The sequence below is a fragment of the Boleophthalmus pectinirostris genome, unplaced genomic scaffold, assembly GCF_026225935.1.
Source record: "Boleophthalmus pectinirostris isolate CB_2022bp ecotype Guang Dong unplaced genomic scaffold, ASM2622593v1 HiC_scaffold_23, whole genome shotgun sequence".
Lineage (NCBI taxonomy): Eukaryota > Metazoa > Chordata > Actinopteri > Gobiiformes > Gobiidae > Boleophthalmus > Boleophthalmus pectinirostris.
In genome coordinates, this window is record NW_026571207.1 from 29311297 (window position 1) to 29339049 (window position 27753).

Consider the following 27753-nt stretch of genomic DNA (forward strand, 5'->3'; position numbering starts at 1 on the left):
GGTTTGAGAAATCCAAAAATTTGTTTGTCTACATCTCCAAAGCTCAAAATACTCTGTTCCAAAGTTAAACACTACCTTTTGTTTAGTAGAAATTGGCAATTGCCAGAGCTGAAATCAACCAAATATGTGAAGGTGTAAGGAGTTTAAAAACACAGTGGAGCACTTCCTGTATTACCACATGACATCACAAGGTCTTATGTTTTAGAGAAGAACTCAGCCTAAATATGCAGTTTGTGTGTTAAACATGTGTGAATGAAACAAAACACAACTCTAGATATGTTTTTGATGAGGACACATAATAACATCGATCATAAAATGGCGTAATATGGGACTTTTACAAGGTACCATATTACTGTAACTATTTTTACTTTTGTTAGAAATGTTTCAGAAGCTCAGACTGCATTCATAACTATTATTTATCTTAAAAAACACCACAAATCTATGAGACTATCCTATGAAACTGTGCAACAAACACTCACGTAATCCTGACTCGTGACCCTATTCCCCATAATCCCTCAGTGTGTGTACCTTGAGTGTGCTCCTCAGAGCCCTGACTCGGTGCAGTCTGTCATTGAGGAGGGGGTCTCTGGCTCTGTGTGTGAAGCAGCGTCTCAGGTCCTGTCTGCTGCTGGGGCGGGGGTCTCCCAGAGCTGTCACGTTGGCCTGCTCCAGGGCCCTGTACAGCTGCTCCAGACCGTCCAGGCTCTCCAGGGGGTCCCGGCCATCCGAGACTCGCCTCTCCCGCCCCTCGGACACTCTCCTCTCTCTGCTCTCCACTCGCAGCTCACGCAGGTCTGAAGATAGGACACGTAAACTTTTAGACTGGTGTTATACTGTAATTTAACCATTGTGGGATAAATAATTCTAATATCGAATACTTCTGTGAACCAAATAAAATGCACTTCAACTCATCATACCATCAACTCATTTAATCAAGTATTTTATGTAAATGGAGAGTATACAGAAAAATCCCGCACACCGTCTCTTTTTTATTACTTGCAAACTGTGAAATTTATTAGGACAAACCGTGCAACGTTTCGGCACTAGGCCATGTAAATGGAGAGTCCAATCATGATTATATGTTGGGATGGGACAAGAGCTCACTCACAAACTCAAAATGACTGTCCCTCATCTTTGTGGAGAATAATTTACTTTAGAATAAATACCAAAAAAAAAAAACAAACAAAAAAAAAAAACACACACACCCCAATCTGCAACAAATACTGGTTGAAACAGTTGAAGAGGAAAAAAACATAGTAATTGGGAGAGAAACTGTCACTCTAAGTAATTCTTAAAAGATGTCTATTCTCATGTTTCATTCATTTCTGATATGAATATGGATTTGGAATATGTTACATGTTATAAGTTTCTCAAAGCATTTCTATTTATCCATCATGGAATTGAAAGAGTGGAGCAAGTAGAGCGTGTAAAAGAAGCAAACTATAGCACAACCAAAGAGTGATTATGTATTGCGTAACATTTTTGTAAATAACAGCTCTTTAAGAAGTCTTTATTTATTTTGATAGTTTGCTAATGTCACATTCTTATGTTTTCGTAAACTCTTTCCAACAACATTATACAGTAAATACAACATCTGCACTGATATATTTCCTGTAAACAGACAATGTTATTTATTTTCTTACCCTCCTCTGCCTCCAGCATGTCTGCCTGGCTGTCCCCGTCCTCGTCTTCGCTCCTCTCCTCCACATGGGCGGCGCTGGTGTGCAGCAGCTTCCCGGGCATAGGGTCTCTGTTCCGGGGCAGGCTCTGGCTCCTCTGCTTATGAGACGAGCGTCTGTGTGTGTGGCTGTGAGTGTGTGGACCCCTCTCCAAAGGGAAGGGCCCATCTCTCTCCCTGTCCCTCTCGGCCGCGTGGTGTCTCCGGACGGGGAGTGTGGCCTGCCTGCGCCTCTCTGGAGACATACCCTGCCTCCCTAAGCCGCCATAGATGCCCATATCCGCCGCCATTGTCCCCATGTGACCGTAGTCTGTCTCCCCTGGCGCTGTTTGGAGGAAGTGAAGCCCAGCGCTGGTTAGTGGGGTCTCTATCAGGTCTTGCCACGAGCGCCTCTCGCGGTGTGATGAGCGGCAGCCAGACGAATGTGTACTGGTGCTCCCTGTCCCGGTCCCCATTCCCATCCCATCTCCCCTCTGGTCCTCCGCCGAAGAGTGGGAGTGCGTGGATTCGCTGGAGAAGTGGCGTCCGTGTTTAGGCTCAGGAAAGGGGCTGGAGGAGTTGACCTGGAAGGGGAGAGGGGAGGTGGAAGAGACCATCTGTGGCGGGATAGGGGAGGTGGACGCACTCAGTGATATGGGGATGGGGCGAGGGGAGGGGGTGGAGCGGAGGAGACTCATGGAGCTGACCGAGCGGGGCAGGTGGTCGTAGGTATGGAGTAGATTAGTCTTTGGGCGGGGCAGGTGAGGTGAGGTTAGTGACAGAGAAAAGTGCACAGATAAAAGTGGACAAAACATGTGTAAAAGATATGGGAGATTGTGAAGAAACATTACGGTTACAGCAGACAGAGGGACGAGGAGGTACAAAAAGCAATAAGCAATGAGATGATGATGGCTAAAACAACAACTTGGGAATGACTGGCATGACTACAGCAGTCCTTTCCACACTGATCTTATAACAGTAACTATACTTCAAACTAAAATCAAATAAAAATAGATTTAAATACTTTTATGAACAAAGCTTGAATGTTTATCTCTCCTTGCAAGGCCCAATATACACTGAATATTATTATTACTGGAATCAGGTCATTTATATATTAAAACTACCTACACAACACAACAGCTGAGCTTGTTTTAAATGTGTATACATAAATTGGGCATTTAACATATCTATATGGTATAAATATTAATTAGATGAAGCATACATCAGATTACTTCAAAAGTCTCAAAACTTTTTATGCTACTTCCACATAGTTAACACGTTAGGACTGTGATTTTACTGCAGATAAGACATTTCACTGGCTATTATGCAAGTAATAGATCTATAATACCTCATGTTAAATTTGTTTCTATTTTACTCATATATTACTAGGCAAAAATACAGCAATGTTTAAAGCATTTGGAAAACACTCTGTGCAACCCTTGTGTTAAATATACAATACAATTCAGGGTTTCAGTTTAGACTTAGACTAAAAAGTTTGTTGATCCACAAGAGAAATCACTTGGACACCATAGCTCACATATCACAATCTGTCCATTAATGCAAGGAACTTCTGTCTGTGTCTCCTCCTATTGGTTTGTTGGTTTGTTTGAATGTTTGTTTGTCTGTTCCAAGCATAACTCTCAAAGCACTCATCCCACTCATCTCAAATTTAGAGGGTATACCCTCCAAATTTGGGACCTCTACTGGTACCTCTACACAGCAGAGGATGACGCCCACCTCTATGATGAGGGCTTCAATCTGGAGGCTCTGCTGTGCCCCACACCAACAGGGAGGAGTCAAGAGCCACAGGAGACCCAACTGGTGTCTGCCAATATCCAGGAGTCCTCAAACCCCATGGACATAACTTTGTCACTTGGCACGGACAAGGAATAAACTTGCAGATCAGGTCCAAATAAGCATTTCTTTGCTTAGGTCTCAGGACCTCATCAGTCAACTAAGAAAAAGATTTGGAGTAAAAAACAAAACTCAATGATTCTCTCCAGAAGAAAGACAAGCAACTGCAAGACCAGATTAATGCACATAAGCAGATCAGGTACCTGTACAAGTCTACAGTACAGAAAAATGTGCATCTGAAGCAAGAACTGGCAAACTCCAAAAAGGCCAGGAATAAGACTGATGATTTGGAGATGCAAGAACTCAAAGCTTCTCTCCAGAAGAAAGACAAAGTGCTGGAGACGGAAATAAATACATACAAGGAGATCCGATATCTGTACAACAGTTCGGTGAGAGAAAGTGTGCAGCTCAAATAAAAGCTATCCAGCACCAGTAAGTAAGTGCCATAAGAAAGTAAGCACCACCAAGTCCTTGAAAAGATGAAGGAACAACTTAAAGCAAAGGACAATATAATAGCTAAGATGTGAAACACAAACAGGTCAGTTTCAGAGGCCTGCAAAGACTCTCAAACCACTGGTTTTGGAGTTGGTGGAGATGTAACCTACAAAGAAAATGAGAAACTGTCCAGGAAGGTGCAGGAGCTGTCTGCTGCACTCTTCTCAGCATGAGAGGAGATACATTTCCTGAAGCTTTGCTGTGAAAGTGAAAGAGCACAGCCATCCACCTGCCCAAAAGGAGAGACTGTACTGAAGGAGAAGAGGAGGGTGCTCCAGCGCTATTACCAGCACAACAACCAGCAGTGAAACCCCTGCAAACATGACCCTTCACCCTTTACATTATGAAAAAATAAAACTAAAATTGTTTTAACATTATGCTGTTCTCTTAAATGTCTGTAGTAGTTATTTGTGCGCTATGGAGTACAATTTTCATACGCTTTACAGTATATTATATTCAAGATGAGATCACGCTGTTTCAAATTTCAGCACAGTCAGTCTAAGCATGTGCGTGTACATTTAAGCTCTCTACACCAATACCTGTGGCTGTGAGGAGGAACCAAAGAAACAGGAAATTAAGATGTTTTTCGCTGGTGTGCTACGGGCAAAGCATAAGGAATATCCCAAAAAATTGAACGTTTTTTTGAACATGTCTCTAGATGTGACGTTCCAAAATGTGAGCTCATCTGGACCAAAAACCAGACTAGTATATTAAAATAACAAAGAGACAGGAAACAGGAAGCCTAGAGGAAGACCCGTTTCCTGATATACACAACATTTTGAGGAGTTTTTATTGTCTGACAGATATAATATTTTTATTAAGGTAATACATTGTTAATTACTATGGCAATGATTTTACTTTTCTGAGTTCAATGGATATTTCATAAAGAATTGCTGTACTTTGTTGCCATCTAGAGGCCACAGTGTGCATAATCATTGGCAGCAGAATAAACAGAATTCTAGCCTCGCCTAGTCAAGTCTCTCTCTCAGATGTTTTATTAATGTTTGGAGATTCTGAAAAGTTGATGTGCTTTTACACATAAATTATTCTTTTCGAAGTAAGACGTGTGAAAATTGGGTCTTACTGATGGCGTGCGGTGATAGGTGTCGCACATGGACGAGGGAACCTCCTGTTTCAGAGTCATGGACCCATCCACGTCGTCCTGGTCACTCTCACTCCAATAGTCTGAGAATAAAGCAAAGATCAGCAGATTATTACATACAAAACTAAAAATCACAATGACTTCACACTACGTCAGATATAAGCAGATAAAAGCTATAATATTTACTTGTTTTAACTTTTTTTTTTCTTTTTACTTTATGTTGCACTGGCAGACAAATTTAGTTAAAAAACACCATCAATTTAAGATTGTAAAATAAAAAATAATGAATTAAAAAAGGAGTTACTTATTAGGGGGAAGCCAAATTATGTATACATTTAATCAAAGGGAGATATTCAAATAACTGGGATCAAATGAACTGAATTGTAGAGCAAGACATTTCTTGAGAAAATACCTTCGTCTGGACGTGGCACAGGGTCATCGGGTGTGTAGCCAATGGCAGCCAGCCCTAGTCTGTTCATCCATCTGAAAATAAATAAATAAGTAAATGAATAAATAAATAATACATTTTGAATAAAAATATAAAAATCATCAAAGTAAATGACTAAATGACTACAGTTTACTGATCATTTTGTCTATCCACACCTTTGTTTAACATCTCAGGATACATAATAATGTAACTCTCTTCATTCATACTCTTGATACATTTTCTTAAAGGTGCATTATGGAACTTTTCAGGTTGAGGGGTCATGACCTGCTTGTCTCTGTGGAGATGTTATTGCTTTGCCTGGTATTTTCATTGAGGCAAGCAGGTGACACCACTAAGCCAAGTTGTGACCCCACTCACATAAAATTGCTTATTTTTAAGCAATAAAACACTTATAATTGAATTAATTGATACACATTTTGAGATCTGTAGGAATACAATATTGTTAGCAAGTTAAATGAAAACAATTGGACTTAATAGCTTTTTTTTTTTCAAGCCCTGAAGAAGCTAGTGGGCTGATATCAAAACTTTGCCTTCAGAAAGGTAGTGTAAGTCCAGTTGTTTTTGTGTAACTCACTTATAATAACTTGTAATTGAATAAATGCAAGATAGATATGCTTAATGCCATAGTATGGAACATTCTGGGCAGTGTACTAACATCTCCATGATGAAAAGCAGGTGACAGACAGTGAAGTTACATAATGTACCTCTAAATTCAAACTCCCTTCGTCCTTTTTTCCTTGCACTTGTCTCGTCCCATATCTCAACACAAATTAAATAAGGTCATATCTAAGAATAGATTTCCGGCTCCGTACAGAAGAAGCAGTAAAGTCATCTCATGAATCATCAACTTTTTACCAATCTGTATTCAAACAGAGGAGACATCATGTGACATTGAGAAGTAATACTCTTCTATTAATCGAACTGAAGAAATGACTTAAACCAGCATATGAAGGACATGGCTAAAAATAGTCCCCACAGATACATTATTAACAGCCATGAGCGAAGCATGGCCCATAGAACCACTGAAATGTGAGGACAAAAGCTTTTCTTAAAGGTGCACTGTGGAACATTTCGAGGGAAGGGTCCGCCACATGATGTTATTGCTTTGTTCCATAGTATAGATTAAACCTGTTTATCACAGATTAGTCAAACAGGTTACAGTACTACTCATTACAGTACATTACGTTACATTACATTACAGTTCAGATCTGTGGAGAGTCGCCCCTATTCACAGAAGGAATTATAGTATTTTTGAGCAATAGAAACACATGTAATGAAGAAATGCTTGATGGAAATGTTAAAAGTAATACCATGGAACATTCCAAATAAGGCAATAACATCTCCATGGAGACAAGAAAAGTTGTACAGTGCATCTTTAACGTGACCCTCTCCTCTGCATCATTTACTCTCTTTCACAAATCTTCCTCTAGTCTTCCTGTTTCCTGGAAGCATCATTCTATCCAAATATTTACTGTCCCTCCTCTGTACCAAATATTTACTGTCCCTCCTCTGCACCAAAGATTCACTGTCCCTCCTCTGTAGCATACATTCAATCTCCCTCTTCTGCACCATATATTGTTGTGTTGCTGTATCCTTTTGCAAGACACTTCACCCTGAATGATTGAATAGGCCAGTGCAATCAAATGGTTGTGTTTGCAGGGAGAAGAATCCATGAATTGTAGGAATAACTACAAATTGACATTTCTTTGCTGTTTTGTACTGCCTAACCAATTAATGGACAACTGAAAATGTCTTTTTTCCTAATACAGTATACTCTCTATAACACCACTACACACCTTCATTACAGTTACCCATTTTCACCTACAAATGCGTAAAAACTATAGACAACAGCATTTTCACAAGCGGGCCCATTAACCCAGCGTGCCAGTCACATTTAGCTGATTAATTAGCGTGGTTCAATTATGCCCGGATGTGTTGGAGCAGAGGTGTGGAGAACCAGGGCTCCTCACATCACACTCAGTACGACTCACAGGACCCAGCACTGCTCATGTATTATTCATGCACATGTTGTATCTGTGGGATTAGCGCTGTGTAAAGCGGGTTTACTCTTTTTAAATATGCATGAAGGGCCCAAGTGTCTAACTGGAGTCTGGACTGAATTAAAAGAGGATATTTGTTATTTGTTTAAAAGGCCCATGTTATGCAAAATTGACTCATGAGCTTTAAATCCATGTTAGAATATTGTTACCTCCTCAAAAACATACCTGGAGTTGTGTTTTGTTTCATTCACACATGTTTGAGTAATCCTGCATTATTATACATCTCCATAACTCAAAATGCTGTTCCACCTTGTGATGTCATGAAGTGGTAGTTTTTAAGTTAACAGTGAACCTTTAACTTTAGTTCAGTAGAGAATTTCTAGGCTGAAATTATCCAAATGATTCTAGTGAAGGTGTGTATTACCACATGACATCACAAGGTGTTTTCTGTTTGAGAAGAAGAGCCTAAATATGCAGGGTTTGTGTATTAATGAAACAAAACTATGTACAATGCACTCTTTAATTATAAGAAAACATTTTGTACAATGTTGTTTTGGTTGTCAAGACGATTATCCAGTTACAATTCTAGTTTCTACTATCTACAGCTTGACTTCTGTGCATGTGGGATTTACCTAAAGGTGCTCTATGTAACTTTTCAGGTGGGAGATGCGCAACTTGCATGTCTCCATGGAGATGCTAATTTTAATCTAACACCATCACCTGCATCTGTGTACACAGGTAAGTGCCATACTGAGGAAGTTGTCAAAGCATTTCAAAACATGTCTAGAGACAAGCAGATGACATACCTGACAAACCTGAAAAGTTACACAGTGCTCCTTTAATTTCATGTCAATAGCACCTTTGTAAACCTTGTCCTTTTTTAAATCAGAAACCTGGTGACACAGCCAGTACATTTGCATTATTTTGTATTGACAGTGTATTATTGATTTGTTTTAATGATCAGAGCGAAATTTGAAAGAAATGATGCACATTACATAATGATGAAAAGACGTAAAACCCACATCTCTCCACTCACCTGTTCATTTCCTCAAGACAGTCTGTGGCGAAAAAGAAGCTCTTGATTTTGGGATGGCAGGCTTTGAAGGCGCTGTCAATCAAACGCACACAGAGACACTGATTAGTATTAGTGTTAGCTGCCTCTCGCGCTACAGCTTTCACTGAGAGAGCATGGCTCAGCAAGTGATTCGTGATTAGTAATTTTTTTTAAACGATACTTACAATTTCCTCCGGCACTCAATAGCTCTGTCTATTCTGAACTCTGGAAGACTGATGAAGCCCTCAGCCTTCTCGTCCTGCAAGAGGGGCACAGATGGAGGTTGGTGGAGTGACAGCATGCCGAGGTGCAAAATGTCAAGCATACAGAAATACAGTCAGATTTGGAGCAGTGTATTAATCAGGCTCAAGTATCATAAACAGCATATGTTGTTTACAATGTCAGGCTTGGAATGTTGTTACCACCAGATTTGAATAGTTATATAAAGAAATATGTTAATACTTTATAATTACTACAACTTAGCTAGCTATAATAAAACCGAAAGAAAGTTGCAATCACAAAATTGAGCTTTATGTCATGTTCTAATGTAGGGGTGTCCAAACTTTTTTCATCAAGGGCTACATATCCAAACACAGACGAAGCATAGGGCTGATCGAGGGCGGTACATATAATAATTGAATTGAATAATTGAAATGTGTGCATGTTTAACACGTTAGAATGAGCCATCAGTCTTTATTCATGCTAAGATCCTTAAAACCACACACTAAATATTAAATATTAACTTTATCAAGGTAGATTTTCAAAAAAATTGCAGTAAAAAGTTCATTTTTAATTGATGCATGGGCCAATTTGGGCCAATTCACCTGGAAGCCTGAAGGCCAAGAAAAATTTGTCTGGGGCCACATTTGGCCGACGGGCCATAGTTTAGACATGCCTGTTCTAATGTGATTACCTCTTCAAAAACATCTCTAAGTTGTGTTTTGTTTCATCCATTAAATAACCCTTTATTATTAGTCTGACCACATCTCCAAAGCTCAAATTGCTCTGCTCCACCTTGTGATGTCATAAAGCGGTAATTTTCAAATTAAGAGCTACCTTTTACTTTTTGCTCAATAGAAAGCAGCAATTCCAGGGCTGAAATTATCCAAATGATTCTAGTGTAGGTGTATGGATTAAAAACACAGTGGAGCACAACCTGTATTACCACATGACATCACATGGTGGTGTTTTCAGTTTGAGAGAAGATCTTTCTGTGAGTGAAACAAAACACAACTCCAAGTATGTTTTTGATGAGGAAACAACATTATAACATAGAAAAAAATTAAATAAATAAATAGTGTAATACAGGCCCTTTAAGAAGAAGAAATTACTAATATGGAATCAATGATAACAAAGTATTTACTCATTATGAATCTTTAGTTAAGGTAAAGTTATTATAAAGTGTTACCACAAATACAGATACTGCTCTGTAATAGTACCCCAGTGGATTTGGGCTGATAATGTTCCTTTTGTGTTTTAGTTCTTATTTTTTAATTATTATTTTTTTTGTTTTGTTTTAACACATTTTGTGCTTAAGTAATTACATAATTGTCTCTATCAAAGGAGTAGTGTTTTTGAACTCAAGTGATAATTTTCTTGTCTTTCAGCTAAATATTAAAATGGGAACATAATATTGAGGAAATAGTCGGAACATCCTTCCTTTGTGTATTTTATCTTTGTTACAATTGCGAGATGGGGTCTAGGATGGAGATTTGCTGCATCGGCTTAACGGGCCCATATTGCAGTATTTTTGTTATTTTTTTAGACAATGTTATCTCATCAGAAACGTAGCCCTGGATGTGTTTTGTTTCATTAACATGTTTGAGTAGTCATTTATTATTAGTCTGTCTACATCTCCAAATGCTCTCTTTGTTTTGTTTAATTTTTGATGAGGAAACAACATTCTAAAATTTCAGGCACAAAAATATCTTCAAGCTTGAATGTAAAAAAAAAAAAAAAAGAAAAACGTGATCACACTGCTAATCATATTCATATACGGTTCATATGTTATGAGCTTGTTTTGGAAATTGCACAGATTTTCCTCCAAAGGTCATCTTTTATTTCCACCTGGACAGTACTAAAACCATGGAAAGGTCAACTGTGGACAATCAGATAAGATTAGCTGTGATGATTATTGAGATCTATTTATTTATTTTTATTTTTTTTTTATAACTTTGTCAAGTTTTAAACGTTTTTGAAGGTATGGGTTGGATCCGTAATAGTTTATAGTAACACAACCTTTAAAAATACATGCTAAAATAGAAGAAATATTGGACATTCACAAAACTAGAACTTACAGTAGGCCAACTTTTTCACAATTTTACTATGTGTCTGGTATTTTAATAGCATTCTCTACAGTCCTGGCTTTTATGCAGTTTTAGTGTGAAATGGGTTAATTTGCAGCTTGTGGCCAGTTCTATTTGAGATATATTTTGTCTTACTATATTTCTGCATTTTATTATTACTTGTACATGCACATTTATATAATTATGCCTTATTTGACACCAGTCTCTTGTTATTTTTGCAACTTATTTAGAATTTAGTGTGAGCTACTGTGTCTGACTAATTTCCCTTGTGGAGCAAAGAAATTTCATTCAATGTTTTATTTTCAAAACTACAATGATAAATCCTTACGTTCTGATTGGTGTACCAGTAGAGACAGGATTCCTTGAGGATAAACCAGTACTTCCTCCACTTCTGAGTGAAATATCCTTTGGCGTCTTTCTTCTTCCAGAGCCAGCCCTCACAGTCCCCGTGGCCCAGGTCTTTACACGAGATCCTCCTTCGACTCGCACTGGTCAGAGAGCCTACATTATAGACAGGGGCAGAAGAAATGTTAAAGGAAAGATTAAACAGTAGGCCCAGTGTACAGCACTATTGTCACTCAGTATCAATGTTAAGGAAAATATTAGATCAGGTCTCAGTTTACCGATTTCCATATCACATTCAACTAAAAATACTTATTGTAGTGTATGATAGTCTTTTACAAGTTATACTATTGAATATGCTCTTCTAAAATGTATTAGGAAAGGTCCATGTTTGCATTTTTTCAGTATTTGTATTATCTCAAAAGATAAGAGTTTCAGAATCAATTAGTTTTTATTTATTTTACTATTAGTATTGAGGTTTTAGTAGCAATTGGGCATTATTAAAATTTCACTTACATTTTACCTCTGTTGAAGAAATATATCTAAAATAAAAGTTAGGGCTAGGATTATAAAAAAGGGGGAAAAAAAAGAAGAAAATTATGAACTTTGCATCATTTGTAAACCACCAAAATCCAATAATTTTGCCCATAAAATAGTGTGTATAAACGCCCTACTTGCTAGTATAATAGAGGAAATACATTTTGTCCTGACAGCACCTCACCTTTTTTCTTTTTGGTTTTTGTCCGTAGAGAGGTGTAATGAAATGACTGAAAGAGACAGACACAAAAAGCAGGTTTATAAATAGTTACGCAAAACCCATGAACTTGAAAATGCATTTTTCACATTTGCCGGCGCAGCGGTCACTCTCTTTTCACATTTGGGTTATTTTTACCCCATCGTACATACACCAGAGTGGATTATGGGTACTCAAGGCTCATGGGATACAACTATATATCCAGAAAATGCACTGCACCTGTAATGGGGGCCTGAGAGCTGGTGTGACTGTCGCAATTTGTGTCACTTTTTCTGCTATTTTAGTCCATTTGGTAAATACATCAAAAAGGTTTCACATGTTTTGTTGTTATTTATTTATTTGAATAGAAGAGCTGTTATATGCACTATTTAAATATACCTGGCACTTTTGCAATAATGGCCTACACAGATGTCCTATACTGTGGAATATTCCAAGCAAAGTAGTAACAGCTCCATAAGAAAATCAAATGGCATACTCCAACCAAAAAAGCTACACAATGCACCTTTAAAATATTGGTATAAAAACAATAGGGCCCCATTGGCTCTTCTTCTTGGATATTTATTCCAGCCTCAGTATCTGATAAATGTGTTTACTGAGAATGGTCTGACTCACAAACACGAAAGACCCGGGCTCATGACTAACGCAGTGTCATAGTAACCTAAATACACACACTTTAACATAACCTGCTGATTTAATCAAATTTTGACACAAAAAGGATTGCAACACAGGTATCGCTCCTGGCTGCGTGAGCTATTCTTGAACACAATTGATCTTTATTGCGGCAGTTGCTAGGAGAAAGCTGATGTAATGATAACAGATTGATTGCTAGGGCTGCATGATTAATCGAAGTTGACTCAAAATCACAATTTGAATGGATGCAATTAGCAAATTGCAAAGGTTGCAATTTTTTAAAGGATAATTTTCTTCACAAACAACATATCCTGCCTTATTCTGCATAAAAACTGCTAACCCTGTAGTTTAAGTCTGTGCATGTTCCGAAATGTGATTCTTGTATTAGTCTCTTCTCTTCATCAGTTCTTCTTCACCAACTGTTCTGGACGTGTTAAAATCTTAAACTTGGAACAGAATCCTATGATGCTATGAAAAAAAAACAACAATATATATTTTTTCACAAATGGCTCAGTCGAAGTTGATAGTTACAAGAATCTAAACAATTTTGAAGAGTAAAATCTGTAGCATTTTATTTGCCATTTTCTTTCAAACTGGCCTATGGTTTAGTGCAAAGGGATGGACAACCTCATACAGTATAGAATTGAAGATTCTTTTAATAATAGCAACCATATAGCTGTATCCTATGTGACCTTTATCTAACCAAGTGTGAGTCGGAGGTTGCTAATCCTCTCTTCAAGGCTTTCTTGGCCTATATAAAATCCTCTCTGCTATTTGTCTGTTTGCTTCACCAGTGCATACAATACATCACCATTTAACCCTATCGTTCTCAATAACACCACTAATTTCAATGGCTGATATAGCATTACTTTATATGAGCAGCAAGTCTATTTAAAGGTACCCTATGGCTACGTTCAGACTGCAGGGCTTAATGCTCAATTCAAATTTTTTTTTGAAATCCGATGTTTTTGCGAGGTCGTTCACATTTCCAATTAAATGCGACTTGTATGTGATCTCCAGTGTGAACATTAAATGGCCCGAAAGTGTCCCGTATGTGCAATGGAGGACACGATGACATCAACCTCAGCGAGCGTGCTCTGTGTTTACGGAAGTTGTCCAAACATGGACACGAGCATTGAGCACCTGGCGATTTTAAAGTTCCTCCCGTACCAGAGCCAGAACATGTACAACTTACTTGTTTTAAGGAAGAGATTGAGAAGTAGAAGGACAAGGTTTTTGGCCATAGTGTTTTGTGGGACAGTGGCAGCAACGTTCGTTGAAAGGAACGTGTGGATGTGCAGATGTAGCCAAGAGTGGTGAGTGGCGATGTGCTTCGCTTCAGTGACACGGAGTTCATTAACAATTTTTGCAGGCTTCAGCGCAGAACACTGACGTTTGTGGCTTGTTGATAACATGTAGGTCGGATAGATGCGCTTTGGCCGTTCAGACTGAAGTCGCATGTCAAAAGATCAGATATGTATCGGTTTCAGGAGCACATATCCAAGTGTCCCGGGTCACAGTTGAAAAAATCAGATCTGTGTCATTCAGACTATCATTAAAAGATCAGATACAGGTCACATAGGGGCCAAAAAATCGGATTTGGGTCACTTCCGGCTGCAGTCTGAACGCAGCGTATGTTACTTTTCAAGAGGGCATCTACAATAGAATGTATATACATCTATAAATGGATGTAGCTAATGCACTAGTTGCCATGTTCCAAATAGAAGTGAGCGTGGGTGCACTTCCAGCTCCATCGACTCCTGTATCCAGTTGATTTTACATTGAAAAACTATCATCCCTCTCTCTGTAACTCCTGCAGTGAGAGTTGTAATTTTGGTGTGAAAATGTTAATATTCACCCGCTCTACATGATCCTGGTGTTTTTATTTTGCTCTTTTGTCCATGAATCAATATATACATTAATAACAGATCAATGTGCTTTTGCCGAGGTCGCTCCTATTAGAGTCAGCAACAGGTTGACTGCCAAACCAGCGGTGGGGAACGGGTGTTCCCGTCAACATCCTCTTTTCGGATTGGCCCTTTGGTTGCTACGATACTCTCTCTGACATAATTACAAATATAGTAGCTGGCTCCAAATTCACCTCTATAACTACTATCCTTGATGAGCTTCATTTGACTGGAGCCGAACACTACGGGTGACGTCACACAGTATAGCATTAAACTTTTTAATCTTACATTTATTCAATTACACGTGTTTCACTGCAACAAAAGTGCTACAAAATACAATAGTAGTAGTAGTAACCAGTAGTATCAACTAGTAACAATACTAAAGTTTTGTCATTCACCTTTCGCATAGAGGCTGCTCCTGAGCTGCTGGACCCCGAGTACCTGCTAAAATAACACACACAAATATTATTACGTTAATCTTCTTCTCACTCAAATAATAATAATAATAACAATTCTTCTCTCTCAAATAATAATAATAATAATAATGATAAAATTCATCCAATCACAAAGGCACACTAACCTGTCCGTAGTGTCCGCCCGCAGGGTGTCCGCCCCTCGCTGTAACAGAAAGCACTTTGAATCACCTCACCATGGTTACGCAAGATTATAAATAGGATCTCATTTGTTTGGACAATAACCTCCCTAATAAACCATCGCTCCACCATTCAGCGTTTTACCCTGGACATGATGTACTGTATTGTCCCTGTAATGGTTTTCTGTTGAGAGCCAGCAGTGGTGTTATTGTTGCTAAACAGGAGGATGTATTTTGATAAGAGTATGAGTAATGAACAGTGGCTAAAAATTTACTCAATTACAGTAACATTTGATATTTGCAAGTATTTGTAATTAGTAAAAATAATCATAATAAAAATAATACTAGTCAGCGCCTCAGCTACTGAAAGAGAGGGAGGAAAAGAGAAATGGAAGGAGAGATTTCAGCGAGGGAGGGCGAGGGAGAGAGACTGTTTCTATTTAACTTTACTTTGAAAATCTTTTGCCCTTCTTGCTGTAACTGCTGCAGTGAGCGCAATTTTGTAAATTTGTAATCGTAATTTTGGTCTTAAAAGCGTTCTCACTCTTTTTCATTGACAAAATTTCCAAACATTTCCATGATTTTTCATGGCCTAAAGTAAATTTTCTATTACGTTACAGCACCTACATGTGTAGAATTGACCATACTTTTAGGGCTAAATATGAAATGTTAATCCTTTCCCTCACCTTATGATTTGGTATTATAGTTTTAACATTCAAAATACTGTCGGTGCATCTTTGTTGTCTCTTTTAAACAAAAGCTGAATATGTTGGAAAATAATCAGAATAGCCTAATGAGAACTTAACAGAGCGCTATAGTTGCATGAAAGAGATACTAAAATTCTAAGACTTTCCTAAAACTTTCATTGAATTTACAAAATGCCATGACTTTTCCAGGCCTGGAAAATGACATTCTCAATTTCCATGACTTTTCCAGGATTTTCATGACTGTGGGAACCCTGTAAAATATTTGTATTAACCCACTCTATATGATCCTGGTGTTTTTATTTTGCTATTTTTTTACATAAATAAATTCCTATTTCTAATACAGAACTCAGCCCCAAATTTCCTCTTATAACTGCAAGCCTCAATGGGCTTCATTTGACTGGAGCCGAACGCTGTCTTCTTGTATATTGGTTTTAACTGCGCACTATGCAACTTTTCACAGTCTTTTACTCACTGAAGATGTTATTTCTTTGCTCCAGTTTATTAACTTATAGGGCTATTTATCTCCATGGAGACAAGCAGGTGGCATTACAAGCCCAGGTTACAGGTCAGAGCTGTGGAGAAATGACCCTGTTTACAGCAGAAAGCATGTTTTTTTTGTTTGGCTGTAAAAAAGCCTGTAATTGAATGCACATTACATAATTTTAGTGTCATACTCTGGACCATTTTAGGCAACGCGATAACTCTATCACCTCCCTCCTTGTAAAGTTACACACTCAAAAAAGTCAACACATAAATGACAAGGTTTTAGAGTTTAAATTAAGTAAGCATTTCATATAAGGATGGCTGTACTAGGACGTAGATCTGATTTCTCTCACTTTTGGTCATTTCTATATAGTTTTGTACACATTGAAAACACCTTATTGCATTCTTAAAAGCCCTTTCACGCATTGCAATAAAAATATGTCCAATTAAAATCGTACATTGAGTTCTTTTACAACTTGTGCACAGCTAAAGCCCGTGATTAGCATATGCTTGTCAATGCAGCATACATACTGTATTACTCGATGTGCAAATGGCAGTGAGTCACCAGAGTCATCAGAGAAAGAGGGAGGAAAAGGCCGACGGAGAGGGAGAAAGAAAGAGAGGGGGAGTGAGGAGAGTGAGAGGGAGACAGAGAGAGAGAGCGAGGAAGAGATGAGAGTGGGAGATAGAAAGAGGGAGAGTGAGAGAGCGAGAGAGGCTGGTGTCGGCCAAGCTGTTAAAACACTATGTATTTGTGTGCGTGGTTTTAAGCACAGTCTGACAGCAGTGCTTGTAATTGGTCTGCCTGATGCTGAGTCATACATCCGCTCCAGAGGGGAAGGAGAGAGGGAGGAGGAGAGAGAGGAGAGGAGGAGGACGAAGGGGAGGCGAGAAAGCAGATTAAGATAAAGAAGGGAGAGAAGAAAGGGGAGAGAGGGGAGTCAAGGAAGGAGTAGAGAGAGAAGCAACAGAGAGAGAAAGATGAAATAAAAGGGAGAGAGGAGGGTAGAGAGATAGCGAAGGAGACAGAAAGATGGATTAGAGAAAGAGGGAGAGAGAGCGAGAGAAGGATACCAAAAGGAGAGAGAAAGGACGCTGTATTTGTCCAGAATAAACTTGTATTTATAATCAGACCTGTCTGAGGAGATGGGGCATTAGGAGTCAGGAGATGTACACTTTGAATACAAATGAGAACAGCTCATGTACCTGAGATCCTTCTGAGGACTACACACACACAGGCACAAGGCAATACAATACAATTTGAGTGCTACTTCTTATGATTCAAATAGAAGTGTCAAATAGAAGTAGAAGTTTTCAACAGAAGAACTAAACTATGAAAACTCCTCCTGGATGTCTGAGTTATTCCACCAATAATAATACACTGGTAAATAATGCTGCAAAGTAAATATTATAATTTGGTCATGATTAATCCTTGTCGGAGGTTATATATGAAAAAAATTATGTGTACAGTTTTGTGATACAAACTCTATATTAAATAGGTGAAGCGCATCAAAGTAAAAGCATTGTGTACCTTGATAAAGAATAAATATTTGGTCTTATGAGGAGAAGGACATAAGGAGTATGAATACAACCTTGAATACAAATGTGCTATGTCCTGCTTGTACTTAAGCTCCTCCTGCAACTGCCCTGATCAGAGAAGTAACATTAAAGGTCCTATATTAAGCAAAATTGACTCTTTAGAGCTTAAAGCCATGCTGGAATGTTGTTACCTTCTCAAAGACATACCTGGAGTTGTGTTTTGTTTCATTCACACAAGTTTTGAGTAACTTTGCATTATCAGTCTGCTCTCTTCCACCTTGTGATGTCATGTAGTGGTGGTTTTCAAGTTAACAGCTACCTTTTCCATTAAGTTCAGTATAGATTGGCAATTCCAGGGCTGAAAGTTCATCGGCTGAGGTCCAGCTTTTTTCCTGGGGCTTTCAGACATTTGAACGCTGCACACTGACTCTCTGCTTAGGCTGCCACTCTATCTTGCTACACATTTTACTTGTACTTGTCTATTGGAACTGCTAAATGCTCTTGATGTACTTTTTAATACTGCTTCTTCCTTATTGTTCTAAAGTCTTTTAAACACTAGACACTGAGGAACACATTTCGTTCTGTGGTGTGTTTCTCTCGTATGCTTGAATGACAAATAAAGAACCTTGAACCTTGAAATCATCCAAATGATTCTAGTGAAGGTGTATGGAGTTTAGTATTTAGTATTATCTGTCTGAGAGAAGAACTCAGCCTAAATATGCAGGATTTGTGTGTTAAATATGTGTGAATGAAACAAAACACAACTCCAGCTCTATTTGTGATGAGGAAACAACATTATTATAACATAGATCAGAAAATAGTAAAAGTAATATGGGCCCTTTAAAGAGGGAGTTGGATTGAATCAAGAAAGTGTAATTCATTCATGAACAAATCTAGACACAACCTCTCCTCACTGCTGTATTTCTCCTCTAAACGACAGAATCTACATTACAAACTGGAATAAAGGTGTAAAATACCATGACACATAAAAAGTTACAGTTAAATTTGTAACTTGTCGGTGGTAAGACGGATGGTTTAGCTAATGCAGTCTGCTAAAATTAAAATGCAGTCTTAATCTTAATAGCTTCAGAGCATAAAATATAAAAGAGCAGGTTGCCATCCACCTTTAATTATCCTTGAAAATGTTGCCAAAGGTATTGTAAGTGTGAAGACAGTAAATCGTTTATATTCTGTCTCCATGGAGAAAAGCAGGTTAACCAAAACTATAACTAAATACCTAACAACTTCTCAAACTCATGTGATAATGATGTTCTAAAATACCACTACTAAGGAGATATCACTACTATTGTTTTGCAAGTCTCAAGTAAGTCTCAAGTCAAATACAGGCAAGTCTAAGTCGAGTCTCGAGTCCCTGGCTCTCAGTCCAAGTCAAGTCCAAGTTGTCTACTTTGAGCTTCAAGTCTTTTCGAGTCTTTAAACTAAAGTACCAAATATAGCTTAAATTTTTGTTATTTATTATTTTGTTATTTATGTACTTATAAAGTCATAGTATATTTATATATGAGTATATAAAAGTTGTAGAATTCCTTAGAGATCTTAGTGTGAATCAGTACAGTCAGAATACAGAACAAATTCAGATTTAAAGTGCTTCTCAAGTCTCAGGCCTCAAGTTCGAGTCAAGTCCTAAGTCACTGACCTTCAAGTCCAAGTCAAGTCCCAAGTCTAAGTCCATTTTATCAAGTCAAGTCTCAAGTCCTAAAAACAGTGACTCAAGTCTGACTCGAGACCAAGTCAAGACTTGCAAGTCCCACCTCTGGCTAATACTTACTTCTACTACTACTTCTACTTCTACTACTACTACTACTACTACTACTACTTCTACTACTACTACTACTACTACTACTACTACTACTACTACTACTACTACTACTACTACTACTCTACTTACTACTTCTACTACTACTTACTACTACTACTACTACTACTTACTACTACTACTTACTACTACTACTACTACTACTACTATTACTACTACTACTACTTACTACTTTACTACTACTAACTACTTCTACTTTTTTTTACTACTTACTACTACTACTACTACTACTACTACTACTACTACTACTATTACTTCTACTTCTACTACTACTACTACTACTACTACTACTACTACTACTACTTCAACTTCTACTTCAACTACTTCTTCAACTACTACTACTACTACTACTACTACTACTACTACTACTTCTTGTACTCACAGAGAGTGCGTCAAGAGGCTGGTCGAGGCGCAGGGTGGAGGAGAGGAGGGAGGGGCTGAGGGGGTAGCTGGGGCTGCTGGGGTTTCTGCTCTTGCGTCTGGAGCGTCTGGTGGAGTCTCTTCTGCTCTCTCTCCCCGGGCCCTCAGGCTCCTCCTCGATCACCAGGATTTTATCATCGCTCAGGTAACGCAGCAGGGAGTTATCTGAATCTATGGGACAAAGAGGAAGAGAGACATAGGAGTTAAAACAAAATAAGAACAAACAAGTTAAGGTGCATGCATTTTTAAAGGGTAGAATGCAAAATGACATGTTTAAGAAAAGGTACAACAGAAGAAACATTTATAAATCCAATGTTTATGTATCATGGGTATGCTGTGTGAGTGTATGTTAGTATTTTTATTTTTATGTTTTATCTATGCTATTGTATATATTCTATTTATTATTATTGTAAATGCTGATGCAACTGATGAGAAAAAGCATTTTGTTCATTTATGTGTGTTGTTTTGATTTGACAATAAAGTTCAGTATTTAAAATGAAAGTCCATCAAAAATCTTTACTGAGTCACTATTAACTTTTCCCCCTTTTTTAAGAATATATTTTTCATTTGTTCATGCATGAAGTTAGAATCTTTGGGCTTTAATTAAAAAAGATAAGTGAATAATTAAGAATTCCTCAACAGTGACTACTTGCTGGGACCCAATCAACTACAGTATGTTGTAACTAATGACCACAAGACATATTATATTTCATTTAAAATCTGTTTCAGAAATGTTATTAGCCGTTAATTAAAAAAATAATAATAATAATAAAAGTCACTGCATTGTAAAGGGCCCATATTTTCTTATCCATGTTATAATGTTTCCTCATCACAAATATACTGTACCTGGAATTGTGTTTTGTTTCATTCACACATGTATGTTTCATTCACATATTTAGGTTCTTCTCTCAAACTGAAAACACTCTGTTCCACCTTGTGCTGTCATGTGGTAATACAGGAAGTACTCCACTGTGTTTTTAAACTCCTTACACCTTCACTAGAATCATACAGATATTTCATCCGTGGAATTCTCAATCTCTACTAAACTAATTAAAAGGGAGCTGTTAACATGAGATCTACCACTCTATGACATCACAATGTGGAACACAGCTTAGCTTTGGAGATATACTGTAGACTGATTAAGGGTTATTCAAACATGTGTGAATGAAACAAAACACAACTCCAGGTATGTTTTTGATGAAGTAACAGCATAATTTCAAAGCTAAAAGCTCACAAGAGTCAACTTTGCGTAATATACAGTATAACCTTTAAATTTTAAGTGTTTGTGTTAGATTAAAAACTTTAACTATTACTGCTTTCACATCCATTAAAGCTAACTAAAGACAAGTCTCATACTCCACTAAAACCGCTGAGAATTTCACGCCAAATCAAAATGGATAGATGGCTTCAGATCTATTCCATTTGATAGTGATCCACAATCCGGACATGGCGCTTATCTGTTTGCAGTGTTCATGCCAAATTGGAAATCTCAAATACTAACAAGCCCTGAAAGTTTATTTGAAACAGGAAAATGTTCTTGCCTGACTTGTTTACTATCCATATTCTATAATGTAAAAGCGTGGAAAGAGACAGAAGAGAGGAGGTGCAGGAGGTGAGAGAGACAGACACTGGTTTAATGTTATTCATAGACTTGTGACGGCAGAGTGGAGCATCCTCGCCTGAATACAAATAGAGGAGAGAGGTTCAAAACGGCTGAACAGGTTAAAATTAGTCAGAGAAACTCGTGATGTCTGATTGTCTAGTGGTTTTTGTGTGGTTTATTTAATGATGTTTGTGAAATGTGTGTAGAGAGAAGAGTGGAGTGTTGGAGGGGTTTATTTTATCTTATTTTTTTCCTAGTTTTGTTTTAGTTCGGTAAAATATTCAAATAAAATGAAAATTGTCAGAAAAAATAAATAAACAAAAATAAAACAATGTACCTATAGCCATGGTTTAAATGCCATTTTCTCACTTCACTGTCACTCTGTATTACTCTGTCACTGTCAGAAAAATACCAGGCTACATTTTACATTGGCAGACATATAGCAGTGCATCTATGGGCTCATCTTTTGTGGATAGTTTAATAGCTATGCAACCACCGTGCACAGTCTCCATTTGAAACTACAATAAAATAAAATAATTTTATTACTAAAGCAAAACAGCAATCACTTGATATTGTTTTAGATTTTTTCCAGGACTAATTGGTAATATTTTAAAAATTAAGAGATATAGTATCGGAACTATTGTAAATTAAAATATAGATTACAGTCTTAAAATGTAACTTCTTTGGTATTATTATTATTTTTATCAGTACAAATATTATGAATGTAAGGCATTTTGAAGGTGCACTATGTAACTTTTCTGTTTGAGGGTCTGACACGTACTTCTCTCCTTTAAGATGTTAATGCTTTGCCTGTAATGTTTCACAGTATTGCATGACACCTAAATGTCTCCATGGAAACAACCAGGTTAAGTTACAGGTCCATTCTGTGGAGAGAAGACGCCGCTCACAGTAAGGCTACGTTTACATATAGCCGGGTATTTTGAGAAAGGAATATTTCCCTCCCTCCGTTTTCCAAAATAACATTGTGCACACAGCATCTTTTTCAGAAAATTTTTGTTCACATCAATCCGCATAAATATGCCATTCAAGTGCAATCACAACTAAACCAAGCCTATGGGCGGCACCTGGATTAGATTCAAAGCTGTAGCATTTATTTCATTACAGTTGTAAGTATTACTCAAAAATACCTTGAAAAACGTGCATTACTGAGCAGCGTCGTCTCTCAACAGACCTGTTAAAAAAATGTCAAAACTGCCGCCCTCCGAGTCTTATTTGTCTTTATTTGTGTATTTGTTGGATATGAAACATTAGCTGTGTGTGCAAATGCAAACACATGAAAAATGTTTCACCAGAGGAAATGTGACTGCTGCTCTGAATGCTCCATGATCATCATCAGAGCAAAAGGGAAACATTGGTCACACTTTTGGCGCGTCAGCTCCTAAAACTCCGCTTATGCCACTTTACACACAAACACCAAACCGGAGTTTTCCAGAATCTCCACTCCAGCCAGAGTTTTTAGACAGATTCGTTTTCAGAGGAGAATTTCCTGTTTGCGTGTAAAAGATGAGTATAAACAAAGGAAAAATGTTTTTAAAAATACCTGTGTACGTGTAACATGAAAGTGTAAGAATTATTTTACCACTGAGGAGCAATCCATGGAGAAATGCATGTAGCAGATCCCTATCAAAACATCGCATAATGCACCTTTAAAGCCACAGTATGTAACTTTTAAAAGCATGTTGTTTTTTGTTTTGTCTTTTTTCCATTTTGGTTGTGGGTATTGTACTGAAAAAAAAAAACAAAAAAAACATGCATCCTTACTCTGAGTGGGCTTACATCTTCACAAACCTGACTTTTATTTGGCCTGGAGGAGTTTCCATGAAAATGTTGTTCCTTTGGTTATTATTTTCCACAATATGGCATGAAACCTAATGCCATGGAGAATAAGTGTGGTTTAATCTTAGGTTTAATGCAGTATTGTGGAAAATTCCAGAAAAAGCAAGACAATATTACACCATTAACTTCATTTTTGTCACGTAAATATTTGCTTCGCTTCAACACCATATCATTAAACCTACCTTCCCAGAGCAGCTGTATAAACGCATTGGCTGCATTTATATCGATTTACCGCTCTGTCAGATACATAGCAGGCTGTTATGTATCCAGTGACAACCATTGCACCATGAAGAACCGCAGATGAGATGTGTTGAGAATGGAGCAAAGCATGGCAGCAGGTCTGAAACGGTTGGACTGTATTTTTGGTGACGTTTTTCGGGGGTTAGTGTGGGAGTGTGTGCACGTGTACCTCTGCTCCCTCTCTTGCCCATGCTTGGTTCCTTGGGCTCGGCCATCCAGTTATATTCGGGAGGCATGGAAACGGGTCTGTGGTCACCTGGAACGACCAATCAGCATTTAGAGAAGCTGGGGGTGGGACGGACTTATAGGAATGTTGTGGTAAAGACACTGGGACATGTGACGAGTGGAGGACGAGAGGACAGTAATAGTGTGTGTGGGGGTCAGGGGACGGGAGACGATTTTGGGACTGGTACAAAGTGCATGGAGACAGTAAAAATGTAAGACATTACTCGGTTTAAGGTGACGTTGTAAGATTCAAGTTCTGGGCAAAGGTGGGAGAGTAGTTAGCGCTTCAGACTCAAAGCAAGAAGTTCCCAGCTTTGATTCCTGGATGGAGCCTTAATGTGAAATTTACTTGTTCTGTTCTCCCTGTGTTCACAATCCAGTTTTCACTTTTGGCACAGCTTGATTTTATTTGTATTTTATTTTCTGATCTATGTTATAATGTTGTTTCCTCATAAAAAAAAAAAAAAAAAAAGGAAAACATATCTGGTGTTATGCTTGGTTTCATTCACACATATTTAACACACACATCCTGCATTTTAAGGCCTTTTTCTTAATGTAGTTCCTAGTTCTTCTCTAAAGCTGAGTGACAGACAAATGTGGTAATACAGGAAATGTTTCACTCTGTTTTTACACTTTCGCTGGAACCGTTTGGATGATTTCAGCCCTAGAACTGGCAGTCTCTACTGAACAAACTCTAAAAGGTAGCTGTTAACTTGAAAACTACAGCTTCATGTCATCACAAGGTGGAACAGGGCATTTTGAGCTTTGGAGATGTAGACAGATAGCCTGATTCATCAGCCGGTTTCACTTTGTAGAAACCGTCTGACCTAGCAGCATTAGAATTCGTTCACTTGACGGTAGGCGGGTACTTTTTTCATTTAACCAATCACTGTTATTTGGTTGTGACATATGTAATGTGCTTCTAATGGAGCTAACTGGTATATTAAGCTTTTCCCAAATCCCGTAGAAAAAAGGGCAATAACGTCTTTCCCCTTGATAAAATTCACCAAACATTCATTTTTGTTGCCAAAGAATCGTTGCCAACACAGAATGTATGGCTCTTTGCTGATTGGCTGGTGCCCGAACTTGCACTTCCGGGGTTCTTGCAAACCGTCTAGTGTATTCCGATTCCTGACCTAGTCGCTCGAGAGAAATAAAATTGAGCGGAGGCACTAGGTGGCGCCAGCCTGGCTAGTAGACAGACTAATAATAATGAAACAAAACACAATTCCAGGTATGCGTTTTGGGAAGATAACAACATTATAACATGGTTTAAAGCCAATTTTCTTAAATATATGACCTTTGATATGATAATTTCTTCATTCTATAGTATTTACAAGTGTACAACAGCAATCTAAGCTTCCACCTATGTAATACACTATAACTTCACTATTAAACTCTTGAGATTGAAAACTGGAAGAGGCACATTACATTAACATCAGGAGGGACTCACTGCTGTGATGTCAGTGGCCTAAAAATAGAACTTCTCTAAATATTTTACAAATGTGGGGCAACTGAGGCCTCCTTCATTAGTTTTGAGCAAATCTATTTTTAAAAGTGGAATAATAAAACCATTTGGTCGCTGCAGGAATCAAACAATTTCTATAAAGCTTTTTAAGGTTCAAAGTTTCTTGCCCATCTCTGAGTAAAAGGACTTTTAAGAACACTTCAGACGTTATTCTAGACATTAATTTAGGAATAGTTAGAGAAAATATTAACCTTAAAATAATCCTTACATAGAACTGGATGCTATTTCATTTGTATTTTATTTCTTCATTTTGATCAATCACAATTTCTGATCCAATTTATTTATTTTCTTAAAGGTGCACTGTGTGACTTTTTTGGTTGAGGATCCACTATCCGCTGTTTCCAAGGAAATATTTGTGCTTGGTCTGGAATGTTCCACAGTACTGCTTTAACATTTGCAATCTCTAAGGATCTGTGTAAAGGCGCTTTACATGCTCATTGTAAGAATACACGTTTTTCAAAGTATTTTCAAAAAACACTAAAGAAATAAATGCAAGACAGATACATTTAACGCCATACTGTGGAAGATTCCAAGCAAAGCATTAACATCTCCATGGAGACAAGCAAGAGGTGGACACTAACAGAAAAGTTGCACAGTGCAGCTTTAATAAACTAATATAATGGCTTGCAATATTAATTTCATGAACATAAGCAAGACATTTAACACAAAATAGTCCAATTTCTTCCTTGAAAGTCTGAACCACTTGCTTTTACTGACAGAGGAGTAAAAAGCCTCAAGCCTATCACCGGCTGTTTGAAATGATTGGATACTGATTGTAATATAATGTGATTGATTGTACAGTCCTACCTTTACATATTTCTATTTTCATATAAGCATACTGGTGCGCTGAGAGTTTGGGCATCTCAGAGGAAGTGTGGTGGTTGTGACAGTGAGGGACATACAGTGTGATTGGACAAAGCTTGTGTCATGTGATCAGTGTTTTGTGGTTAAGACGTGAGGCAAAAGCATGAGGTGATTAACACAAAATATGTATGGAAAAAGCATGAAGAAACTGTAACCGCACTATACTAAGGCTTTATACAATAATATTATCAGCGGTATCAAGAGTAGTCATTTCTTTTAACATGTGGGTGGAAATAATATTTGAGATTCTTATGTACACAGGTCTATTTGTTTCATACCTTGAAAGTTTCGATTGCACTCTACCCTTTTTCTCAGAAGTGTTACGTGTGACATGTCTGGTCAGCTGATCTAATTTTTAATGCTGTTTCCTCATCACAAACATACAAAGAGATGTCAAAATTAAAACCGTCTGTTCTACTTTGTGATGGCATGTGGTAATACAGGGCGTGCTCCACTTTTTAAACTCCACCCACCCTAGAGTCATTTGGATGATTTCAGCCCTAGATCTGGCAATCTCTACTGAATTGAAGATAAAAGGTAGATGTTAACTTGAAAACTACTGTTTCGTGACATGGAACAAAGCATTTGGTGTTAAAGATGTGGACAGACTAATAATAGAGAATTACTCAAATGTGTGAATGAAACAAAACACAATCCTGGTATGTTTTTGAGGAGGTAACAGCGCACTAGAATCAATTTTGTGTAATGCAAGAAATTTAAAAAGATTTTGGCATTGTCTTCATCCTTCGAGCACTACGATGACAGCGCCAGGTGTGAAAGAGTTGATGCTCCCCTTCATCCTGATTCACAGTCTGGTTGGCGTGTTTCCGGATCTCAATGGCCTCCCGGACCCAACAATTGCATTTGTTTCTCTCTGTGCCTATGACATTGTCCCAGTCTATGAGATGGTTCTCCCTCTTGCAGTGGTCTGATATTTCGGACTTAACTGCAGATGGCGCTGTCGTCCCACTGCTCCAAGTATGGAGATAGAGCCAAAATCTGGTGCCTGCCAGATACTTGTCTCAGTGGAGATGTCATTGCTTTACCTCCAATATTTCAAACTATAGCATTAAATTTTACAGCCTCCACAGAAACAAGCAGGAGATGCCACTAGGCCAATTTACAGGTGAGATCTGTGAAGCGGTGAGTCCTCTCACAGTAAGAATGCATGTTTTTAAAGGTACTTTTGAGCAATAAAAACATTCCATATCCTGAATAATTGCATCTTAAGTTTAATACCATATTGTGGAACATTACAGGCAAAGCAATAGCATCTCCATGGTAGCGGATCCCCAAACTGAAAAATTAC

The 27753-nt window shown here is 37.9% G+C and overlaps 1 protein-coding gene across 1 annotated transcript in view; it reads right to left on the reverse strand.

The window, feature by feature from the left end:
* si:ch211-26b3.4 (connector enhancer of kinase suppressor of ras 2) overlaps nucleotides 1-27753 on the reverse strand; it is a 99761-nt gene that overhangs the window by 365 nt on the left and 71643 nt on the right. The window contains exons 12-23 of the mRNA XM_055159073.1: nucleotides 23997-24083; nucleotides 20090-20298; nucleotides 15130-15167; nucleotides 14948-14990; nucleotides 11980-12025; nucleotides 11245-11417; nucleotides 8796-8869; nucleotides 8593-8664; nucleotides 5521-5591; nucleotides 5091-5191; nucleotides 1644-2241; nucleotides 529-794 (exon numbers count right to left, since the gene is read on the reverse strand). Coding sequence (XP_055015048.1) covers nucleotides 529-794; nucleotides 1644-2241; nucleotides 5091-5191; nucleotides 5521-5591; nucleotides 8593-8664; nucleotides 8796-8869; nucleotides 11245-11417; nucleotides 11980-12025; nucleotides 14948-14990; nucleotides 15130-15167; nucleotides 20090-20298; nucleotides 23997-24083 — 1778 coding nt within the window. The remainder of the gene's footprint in view (nucleotides 1-528; nucleotides 795-1643; nucleotides 2242-5090; nucleotides 5192-5520; nucleotides 5592-8592; nucleotides 8665-8795; nucleotides 8870-11244; nucleotides 11418-11979; nucleotides 12026-14947; nucleotides 14991-15129; nucleotides 15168-20089; nucleotides 20299-23996; nucleotides 24084-27753) is intronic.